The 11,294-nt window shown below is 41.9% G+C and overlaps 1 protein-coding gene across 2 annotated transcripts in view; it reads left to right on the top strand.

Annotated features, from left to right (window-relative positions):
• The first annotated feature begins 2,304 nt into the window (after positions 1 to 2,304).
• MIER3 (MIER family member 3) overlaps positions 2,305 to 11,294 on the top strand; it is a 33,393-nt gene continuing 24,403 nt past the window's right edge. The window contains exons 1-2 of one of the 2 annotated variants that reach the window (XM_049649486.1): positions 2,305 to 3,565; positions 6,599 to 6,744. In XM_049649486.1, the coding sequence (XP_049505443.1) occupies positions 6,646 to 6,744 (99 nt within the window). In that variant the 5' untranslated portion in view covers positions 2,305 to 3,565; positions 6,599 to 6,645. Of the gene's footprint in view, positions 6,745 to 11,294 lie in introns of both variants that reach the window. The other variant, XM_049649485.1, reaches the window with a different exon arrangement.

Genomic DNA, 11,294 nt, shown 5'->3' with positions numbered 1-11,294 from the left:
GCTATGAAGAAAACGTTTCTCCTAGTGTTAAGTACAAGGCAGGTTGTTGGAGACACTTCATGATTCAGATCCCTGACCTAGTCTATGGGGGCTCATGCTGTGGTCAAGCAGATCAGGGCACTGTTTAATGGCTCTGTCCACAGGGCGTGCCTGCTGCAACATTTCTGAAGTTAATCACCTGCACTCAATTTCAACAAACAATAATGTTTTTTTTATTTTTTTTACTTTGAAAACTCTAAACGCCTCATTGGGGACAGCACATACAACGTGTGCCAAGCCTCTGGTTTCAAAGTTCAGCTTTGACTGGACAAAAGGTCGAAAGATATCTTTCACAGCAGGGAAAGTGTAATTTTCCATGTCTTTATGATGTTTTGAAATGGTTGAAGTGATTTTTCCCTAAAATTTCCATAAATAAATAACTTTTGCCAGGGGAGTAACTTTAATTCTAAGATGCCTTGGCAAAAATGTTAAAAGTAACCCTTTGCTCTCCTATCCATAATCATATCTTCAGCTTCATCGTCCGTGTATTCTCTTGGAGGGGAGAATCAAAGGTGATCCCAGCATAAAAGCAAACCTGTCATGTTTGGACTAAAAGTATGGCAAGTTTTAGAATTCAAAAAAGGCTCTCAATTTCTTAGCAAAAACCTCAACTCTATCATTTAATACTACATGTTTTAGCAACAACTGGGAGAAGAGCTCTATGTCTGAGATCACTCTCCTGTGCATGTCTCTCTGTGGGTGTCCTGCCATACTTATGATTGTATTTATATCTGACTTACCCATGGATGTGCCAAAATTTTCTCTTCCACATTCTAAACTTTCTTTTCCATATGTATTGTTCTTTCTTGCTTCCTGCTTTAAGACAATGGTGTGCCAAGGCAACTTGGCATGATGGCTTGAAGCTTGCAGGATTTACCTCTGTGGGCTACCCATGAACTGTTAATGAATATTTCTGTGTACTTTGCTTAAAGTTGTTCAGATGGATATGAATCTGCCAGGAGTTAGATTTACCTCTTCCAATGAAGAGGAAGGCACGTGCAGGAGTATGTGTATCTGTTAAGCCTTGTCCTTCCTTCTCCATCCATCCACTTGCCCACAGGACTAGTTTTCTTTTTGACCTAGTTTTCATTTTAAGCAAATGTTTGGCTTTCTGGGATGGAGGTAGAATTTTTGAGACCCGACTCAGGGCCTTGATTCTACTATTTTCGCTTTTCCACTGTTCTATCAAGTGTGTGCCCTGGACTATTTGGTGACTCAAAACCTCTTAAGATCTAATTTTTTGGGGTACGTGCACAGTTTATATTTTGAGTGTCTTCTCTGAATTGTGCAAGTCTACTCATCATTCTTTGCCTTTTTGATCTTTTGCCTGTTCTGTTATTGTCACTACCTTCCAAAGCCTGTCTGGCAAACGATCACTTCCATCGTCCACTCCACGAGCCAGTGCATGTTGACCTGTATCCCCCATTTCTCAGGTCTCTTCGGGAAAACCGCAAGGTGCCCGGTCGCCGCCTCCCATTCTGGACTGACCCTGCCGTCCATCAGTCACTTCTCCCATTTCCCGGGGTTTTCTCGTGTCCATCAGTCTACTCCATCGGTCACCTTCTTTCTTTTTACTTAGGGAAGTCTGTCGAGTTGTCCCTCCACGTCTCCTGCCGGCCTCCCCCAACGTCCTACCGGACTAGAGTGTCGGTCAGTCGGTCGATTCTCCGCTGCCCCGGCCAGCTCTTCGGCCTCGGCTGCCTGGACGTGGGTCTGTCCCACGCCCGAGTTTCCATCCGTCCCCCACTTGCCTACAATTCGGCAGGAACTTTACTCCGACCAAGAAGGGGAGGGCGGGCGAGCGCGGGTGTGCAGCGGCCCGTCCGCAGCAAGCGCGGGGTGCGGCGTGGGGCGCCGGGCGGCGCCGGGCGGGGTGGGCGTGCGAGCGGGCCGGGGGCGTCGCGGGCCGCCCTGCCCTATAAGGGGCCGAGCCGCCTCTGCCGCCGGGCGGGTGCCGGGCGGACCGCGGCGGCGGCGGCGGCTGCGATTGGCTCAGGCGCCCCATCCGGGGACTGGGCTCGGCGCTGCTCGTTCGCCCTAAAGGTACCAATATGGCGGAGGTGAGCAGGGAAACCGGGCAGGAGCGGCCGGGCTAGCGCGGGCGCCCGGCGGTCCCCCGCGGCCCCGGAGACGGCCTGGGGGATCCGGGGCCCTTCCCCCGGCCCAACGTGGGGGCGGCGCGGCGGTGCGGGGGCCACGGGGCGGCAACGGGCCGTGGCGGGGCCGGCCGGGGGGCGGGAGCGGGCGCGGGAGCGGTCTCCCTCCGGGACTAGGCCGCGGCGGCTCCGGCCCCGACCCGGCCGGGCGACGGGGCCGGACGGGAGGTGGCGACCGGCGGCAGCGAGCCCTGGCCTGGGGACAGCGCCGTGCCGTGCCCCCCCAGGCAGCTGACGCGGGCCGCCGGAGCCTCGGCGCCGCTTTCTAGGGCCAGAGTGGGTGGAAACCGGCCGAGCCCCCCCCTCCCCATCCGCGGCCGGATTGCAAAGCGGGGAGCGGGCTGCGCCACTGTCCTGCGGGAGGAGTGCTCTGTGCCCCCGGCCCAGCGGGTCAGGGCTGCGGCGCCAAGGAACCTCACGCTCCACTTTGCTCCGAGCTCGGAGGCAAGCGGGATGCGCGGCCGCGGGGCTTCGCGGGAGGCGAGCGGGACTCCTCGCCCCGCAGCCCTGGAGGTGCGGGAGCCCCTGGGTGTGAGGTGGCTGTCCAAGACTCTCGACGTTTTTTCCTGGGGCTCTCGGTAGCCTCACTTTCTTCTGGCCTGGAGGAAGGAGGCAGGGCGAGCAAACCTGCCCTGGTCATGTCCCCCGGGACTGGTGAGCTGGGGGGAGGGGGTAGCGCAGCAGGAGCCCCTTGGACTGGAGCTCGCTGGGGCGAGGGGCTCTATGGATGGCCTAAACACCCTGGAGGGAACTAGCATCTCTGGGACTGAGGGGCCGCGTTTCCAGTTTTGGGAGAGAGAATGGGGGGCTTGCGCTTTGGTTTGGGGGCGAGTGTCCTGTTTCGAGCTGGCCTACGCTCGGGTTAGAGGACAGCCTCAGAATTGGGGCTCCCGGGCCCCAGGGGGTAGACTAGGTGCTCCGAGGGCGATTCCCTTCCAGGAAACGGTGTTGCTTTGCGAGGTGGTGTTTGGTTCCGTGGGGAGCCAGGTGGGATTTGGGAGACCCCGAGATGTCGGAGACGGGACTGCGAGGCAACGGCTCTGGGTTTTGCTTCTTCGCTTTGTAACTTGCTGAGCTCCAAAGGACGGTTTGGGGGCTTGGAGTTGCCTGTTAGACTCTGGGCTTCGTCCCGGGTCTGCGAGTTTGCACACTGGGGACTCCGGGAGGAAGGCGAGGCAGCCAAGAGGGGCCCGAAAGGGGCTGGGAGCGATTGGAGCGAAGCTACGTCTTGTACTTTTGGCAGCTGCGGAGGAGCGCTGGGCTCCGCCTCCTCTGCGCCCTGTTGCCGGCGCTGCCTCTTCCCCGGGCTGCGCGATCTAACCTCACGTTTTCTTCTCTCTCCTAGGCTTCTTTTGGAAGTTCGAGCCCAGGTTTGTCCTATTTTCTTACCTCTTCAGTGGCTCCCACAGGGTAATGGGGGGCTCAGAGATCTATTGCTACAGGTTTTCCCACAAAAATTTGTCCTGCGAGTTTTTCATCACTTTGGTAATTGAGTTGTTCGAGGAAGGAACTGTTACACTTCTCTTTTTTTTTTCTTGCATGTTGAAAAAATAACTTGTTACAAAGCTGCTAACTGACAGGTGTTCTTTTTAAGTACTATGTCTTTAATTTTCACATGTCTTTTTTTGTCCAAGCCCAAAACAGTTAATCCCAAATCAACTTTCCACTACCTTTTGCAATTTAGTGTAGATAATAATTTTTTCCCCGAGAAACCGACTCTTTAATTTGTCGAAACTTTGGGATTACTTATATGGATTATTAACCATGACTCCCTATCTCTCCTTATTTTCTCTTCTAAATTTTTCATAATTGAGAAATGTCTATGGGCTCTATTAAAATTGGAATATGAGAGTTAGGTAAAGCTACCTTAAAAGAAACATAGAATTTCCAAGTTTGACACAGAAAAGTGCTAATACAGAATTTTTGAGGTCAGAGGACCCTAGATCATCTAGTACAGTGTTTAACCTTTTTGGAATCAGAAACTTCTGTCAGGATATGATGACAGCAAGAGATGGTCTCCAGAAGTCTGCACATATGCATAATTGCATACATTTTGGGGCTTTTGGAGCCCCTGAATCCCATCAGGGAGAGGACAGCTTTGTTTAATTTCTCACCCCCTTTCCAGCCCCATTTTGGCTGCCTCTTTCTCCTCTAAGAGTCTCCAGGAAAAGTACCTCTGAACTACGCCAACTCTCTTATTTTACACTTGAGAAGACTTTTAAATAACTCCATTGAGAGTCACCTAGTTAATAGAGCCTGGAAAAGTTCAGAAATCTTCCCTTACAACATGTTGCCTTAGAGTGAAGAGCCCGTTTCCTTGTGTATTATTTTGTACAATATTTAGGTGTCTTTTAAGGTCTCACTTCATTATCATTGAAAGTATAAAACAATTGGTCACCGAGTAGAAGAAATTTGTGGTTGTTTTTAAAATAGCTATCTATGTTTTTACGTTTAAAAATTGTTTTAAAAAGTTTTTCTAATTTTGAGACAAGCATTTCTTTGTCATAACTGATTTCAGGAAGGAATATTTATATACATGATGCCAAACATCTGGATGATAATGGAATTTTTCCATTTTGCATCACTGTCTGCCTTTAAGAAGTTGCAATCTAAATAGCAAGAAGATTGTGTAGTTTTGGTGTTTAAACAAACTTTTATAACCTGTTTTTAATCATTTACCCAATTTTAAAGATTTTAAAGCTTAGAAGAGACTCTTGAGGTCATCTAAGCCAGCACTATGCATTTTACAAATGAAAAACTGGACTCGGCCCAGAAAGTTGAAATGACTTGCCTCAGGTCCTCAGCAAGCCAGGGACAAAGGCTAGAGTAGACCTCAGGCCATTTGCTTTCTGGCCCTTATTGAATACCTTCTAGTTTAAGAAGGAAGAGTGCTGTGACAAGTGATATGGGGATTACAAAAGAGGACAGAGCTGTGCCTGAAAGAGGTGGAAAAGTTACCATCTATTTCATCCCTGACCTTAGTAATATTACAGAGGTTTCCAGGAATTCCTCAAAATAGAAAATTCGTAATGGTGGATGTTCTGCTTTTGAGCTCTTTAATAAATATTCATCTTTCTGCTTAAAATTAAGCTCTGTACTTAAAATCTGTACTTTGACAGGTTTTAAAATGCACAGATAATCTTTTAACATTAAAAACATAACATCATATAATGAATGTAAGCTTCCTAAAGAATTAAGTGCCATAGAAATTGTGTTATTTTTAGAACTGATGATTACAGTTCTTCAAACTCAGAATCAAAATCACTGAATTATGTCTGTGGTTTTTTTTCATAGTGAAAAATCTTTGGTGTTGTTCAGAGTTTTGGTAATGATTTCACACTGTCCTTAAATGTTTGAAATTTAAAATGTTAAATAGCTTGACTAAAAACAGACCAAACTTTTTATGTTGAATCTGCTTCCTTCCACTTCTCTTTTCCTCTACCCAAAGATTGTGGTACTTCTTTCCTTCTATGCTCTGAGAGTCACTGGTCTGATTGAATTAGATATGAGAGTAAAATGGAGAAAATTCCAGTTTTCATAAATTTGGTTTCATTTTCTTGGGATTGCGGATCTTATTCATTTCTCAACTTGGTTTTAAGAGTATCCTGTTGACTTCATATTTGCTATTAAAAAGCATTACAATTTTATAAACAAATATGAATTGGCCAAAACAGCTTGCAACTGGGTACATCTCCCAGAAACTTTTAGATGTGATTTTCTGTTATTTCCTTCACATACCCTTAAAAACTAATTATTAGTAGTCCAAAGAAAAGTGTGTTCTTACAGTTCAATGCCTGTCTGGTTAATGCTGGGGAGCTTGAAATACAGTGTGGACATGAAAAGTGACAGTAGTTTTAGAGATTGATTTGCTGTATAGCTGCTTCAAAAAAACTTTTATTTGTTCTGGGAACCAGATTTCTATTGTTTCTATTGTTTTGTATCTTTGAGGGTTATAATTAGGCAGAATTTATATTCTCTTTGCCTGAAGTGTTGAGCTTTAGTGTCTAATAGATTTCTTGTGAAATCTTCCATTCATAGTCCTTGTAACATTTTTCTTTTGCTTTTAGACAAATGTATTAAACTGATAAACAGGTTCAACTTTTCTCTTAGATCATTTTTTAAGGACTGCTCCATTTAAATCACTTTGCTACTATTATAAGTTGTGTTCTCATGGACTAGACTTCTTATTAAAGTGTTGTTAAATTACTCTGCCTTGTTCTTTTGCTGATTTAGATATCTTTTCAGAACTGTATGGTCTTTATAACCTGTTGAGTGTATATAGTAAATGCATTTAATAAACCTTACACATAAACATTAAAAGGGACTGGCAGAAGAACACAAATTATTTTCTTTTGTAAGTAGCATTGTGAATGTGTAAAGTGATGTAGTTTGTTTCATTCCAGTTGGGTCTTTGTCTTCTGAGGATCATGATTTTGACCCCACTGCTGAGATGTTGGTCCATGACTATGATGATGAAAGAACTCTTGAAGAAGAGGAAATGATGGATGAGGGTAAAAACTTCAGTTCTGAAATTGAAGACTTAGAAAAGGTAAAGGATTTTACTTTCATATCTTAATAACATAAAGATTTTGAAACTGTACTATAAATTATTTTACAGTCTATCTGAAATAAAATTAGGTTCAGCATCCTTGTTTTTGACCTAACTTTTAAAGATTTTCACGGATTTTCTCATTATTTTGAGGGAAAGTCTAATAAATGAGTAAATTCTCATTTAATTTTTCAAAATTGTTTTATATGTCTTAATCTAGTTTTTAAGTTCTTGAAGCACAGTAAAATACGTACATCTGGTCACCTCACAGATGAGAATATTGGGATATAGAGAACTTTCAGCTCTAAACTTGGTTCTGAGTCCTAGCCCAGCCCAGTGCATTATACCACACTATTCTACTTAGGGTCACACTTGAGTTTAACTAAACACTGCAGTAGATACAGGGAGAAGTACTATAGGAACATTGAAAGATAAAAAGTTTTAATTCTATTTTTAAATGTAATAATGTCCCATTTTTCTACCCTTTTTAGTCATCTTTTTAAAAGTTGGCAAGAATAAATGTAGTTTATAACTCTTTAAATCCCAAATCAGTATAATTTGAACTGAACTGGATTTTAAACAAGTATTTATACCTGGACTGCAGAGAGAGGTCTCCATAGGGGTCACTTGAAAAAAATAGGATTATGCTTACTAAAAGTTAACCTTATCTCTAATCAGACCAGAATAACAAATGCTTTCAGGAATAATATTGAATAATAATAATCCTTTGAATTTTCATACTTCTTTTTCTTGAAGAAGACAAGACCCTTTCTTAAATAATCTCTTCTGCTATCTTTGTGAGACAGAGATGAGCTCTTATTGCATTTCTCCCTTTGCATTAATATACAGGGAAACTGAAGGCATTCTTCAGGGTCTTGACCCTAGGCTTACTCTGGTGGACCTGAAAATTTCTAAACGTGTTCATTTACTTGGCAGAGTAATTCAACTCAATTGTTATTAGATTTAATCATTAAACCCCCACCAACTTATAGCCAAACAGATTTGGGAATATAAAGATAAAATGGTTGTGAAATACTTAAGAAGAAAAGTTTTGCATATTGCTCCTTTCAGGGGTGATAATAAAATGTTGCCTTTTGATTAAAAAAAAGGTGCCCAGAAGTCTCGAGCTCTGCCTTGGCTTTTTGCAGGCAGTTGCTTCCTACCTCTTATGAATGGGTCTAGAATAACAGAATTCAGCTACTGTTATCATTAAGTCAGGACTGTGGTAGGCTCTGGGAATGCAAAAATGAGCAATTTGACAGTGTCCCTGAACTCAAGCAGCTTACAGTTTAATGTGGAGTGACAAAGGGGAACAAAGAATTTTAATATGATATGCTAAGAACTATGGAGGTAGACAGGCGCCTGGGTGGCTCAGTTGGTTAAGCATTTGACTTTTGATTTCCACTTAGGTGATGATCTCGTGGTTTGTGAGTTTGAGCCCCATGTCAGGTTCTAGATGACTGTGCAGAGCCTGCTTAGGATTCTGTGTTTCCCTGTCTGTCTCTGCCCCTCCCCTTCCCGTGCTCGCTCTCGCTTGCTCTCTCTCGCTCTCTCTCTCTCTCTCTCTCAAAAATAAGTAAATATTAAAAAAAAAACAAAGACCAAAAAACTATGGAGGTAATAAGCGGTGAGAGCTGTGGAAGAATGTGTATAGTAAATGGTGTTTAGCCTAATGTGGAAGTTCATGGAATGCTTGTTAGAATAGAGAGTTCTCTCTTGTACAGTTTTAAGTGAAGACACCGGTTTGGGCCTGTGGCAAAAGTTTCAGGTGGTCTCGTAATGTGTCTTCCTTGTTTATGTGTTGTTAAACATGGGAAGACAGCATAGTTAACACCATGACATAGGAAAATGGTATAAATGAATTGGACTGCATTTTAGACATGCAAATAGTCTTTTTGTCAGTAAAGTAGTAAGAATTTAAAATTTCATTTAATGTGACAACTCAGTTACTACTTGAGTGTGAGTAATCTGGTAGAGATTTTTATGGGCTCTTAAGATTTTGTTTTTCAGATTTGTAGGTTTTATTCTTCTAGAGATTGTAGTAATAGCTGCTTTGATCTGTGTTTAGTGGGTTTTAAAAGGACATTGGGGAAGATATGGAGAAATAATGAACAGCAAAGAATTACGGAGCTATTCACAAAAATACCTAGTCCTTTTCCTATGATTTTCATTTTGTTTAATAAACACTGGTAATTAATTTTTTTGCTTTGTAATGATACCTGTCACTGAATTTGTAGATTGAGAAAAATTATAGGTCTTTAGATATTTCAACTTCTTTCTACTTGGACAGTTTGGCTTCTTGGTATTCTATCACATTCTTAGAAATTGGGACAGAAAAAAAAAGAAATTGGGACAGAAAGATAAAGGTTATCTTTAATTTATTTTTTTATTAAAACTTTTTTTAATGTTTATTTTTGAGAGAGAGAGAGAGACAGAACACAGGTGCTGGAGGGGTAGAGAGAGAGAGGGAGACAGAGTCCATTGCACGCTCCAGGCTCTGAGCTGTCAGCACTGAGCCCGATTCAGGACTCAAGCCCACAGACCACAAGATCATGACCTCAACTGAAGTCAGACACTTAACTGACTGAGCCACCCATGCGCCCTGATACAGGTGATCTTGAAACAGCTTCTAGTGAAGACCAAAGAACTGTGTCTCCATCTAGAAGCCTAATCTTCTCTCATTGAACAATGGATAAGAGGAGCTATTTCTTTTTTTTTTTTTTTTAATTTTTTTTAATGTTTTTATTTATATTAGAGAGAGAGAGTTTGCGTGAGTGAGGGAGGGGCAGAGAGTCAGAGACAGAACTGAAGCAGGCTTCAGGCTCTGAGCCATCAGCACAGAGCCTGACTCGGGGCTCGAACCCACAAACTGTGAGATCATGACCTGACCTGAAGTCAGACGCCCAACCAACTGAGCCACCCAGGTGCCCCAAGAGGAGCTATTTCTAAGAGTGACTGACTGCCCAGTTTCTCTGAACTATAATTCTTATGTGTAGTAAAGCATAACTATGTAAATGTGGTCCCTGTTCTTTATTGATGTTTAATGAAACATGAAAATGAATAAAAGAAACAGTAGATAGAGATACCAGTGTAAAGAGTAAAGATTATTTTTAGAAGAAATTTAAAATTATTTCTATATCATTTAATGTATTTTATTAGTCTTTTATTATTGGAACATTGTTTTAGCTATTATTACATGTTCACAGTCTTAGGGGCTTGATGTTAATGTTTGTTTTTAAAAATTACAGTAAGGGGCGCCTGGGTGGCTCAGCTGGTTAAGCATCCAACTCTGGATTTTGGTTCAGGTTATGATCTCACAGTTCGTGAGTTCAAGCCCCACATCAGGCTCCACACTGACAACGTAGTGCCTGCTTGGAATTCTTGCCCCCTGCTTTCTCTACCCTTCACCAGCTCTAGCTTGCACTCCCTCTCAAAATAAATAAACTTTTTTTAAAAAATACAAAAATTACAGTAAATTTTTATTCTACAAGTAAACAAACTCAGTAGCTTGTAGTCTGTAAATATGACCTGTATTTTAGTGCTTATAAATTTTTAGTTACATTAGATATTATGGAAAATAAGAGACAAAAAAAAAAAACCCACTTTGTATAGTAGCACTTAGAAGTAGAGAATACATTATGTGACTACATTTATGTCTTTGAACATATAAGGTTTACATCATGTCTTTCTATATTTTAATTTATTCATGTTAATTTTTGCTAAGGTTTTAATAGTCTAGAGCCATCACTTTTAGAAAAGTTCTATACATTAATATGTAGATTCCCCCCTTGATACTCAATGTGAAATGAGAAAGTGAAAATCACCTTTTCTACCACTTAAAGTCTGGTATAGATCCTTCCTGTTTTGTGGGTTTTTTTTTTTTTTTAATTATTTAAAAAAGCTATGTGTATACTGCATGTTTTATGATATCAGACTGGTATTATATGAAAAGTGATCTACATTTCACTTAGACCATTTCTGTTGACCAATCTAGCAGCACCATGAGATGGATTGGATGAGTATTAGCATTATTTTCTTGGTTAAGAGGCCTTGTTGATTGTGAAATGTACCATAGATTTAGAAATTATATAGATGGGGGAGGGACGAACAGTACTATGGGAAATCTATATGTTGGTAATGGAATGCATCCTGATTTCTGGTATGTGAAGTTATGTATCATAGGATCAAGGAAATTGTGATACTCTTTATTTACAGATAAAGAAATGGAGGTGAGGGATTTTAGGTGATTTGTCTATGGTAATGACACTGAGTCCTCTGCCTCTAAATTTTATGTTCTTTCTGATATAAAACCTTTGCATTAAAAAACAGTTCACTTATAAGTATGAGTAGACTCAATGTGCTCCTTAAAATTTAAATAGGGTCAACAAAATACCCGAGAAAAATCCTCCTACCTGGAATAAGGTGCTAGATCAAACTTTTAAGATGTTGATAGGCTCTAATAGAAACTTCATTTGTAAAGTGCTTCAGAGATTAGATTCACCTTTTCTGTATTTTAACATCAGCTCCCTTTTAGTAACGAGTGCCATTCC

This window comes from Panthera uncia (assembly GCF_023721935.1).
Source record: "Panthera uncia isolate 11264 chromosome A1 unlocalized genomic scaffold, Puncia_PCG_1.0 HiC_scaffold_17, whole genome shotgun sequence".
NCBI lineage: Eukaryota > Metazoa > Chordata > Mammalia > Carnivora > Felidae > Panthera > Panthera uncia.
This window is presented reverse-complemented; position numbering and strand designations above follow the sequence as displayed.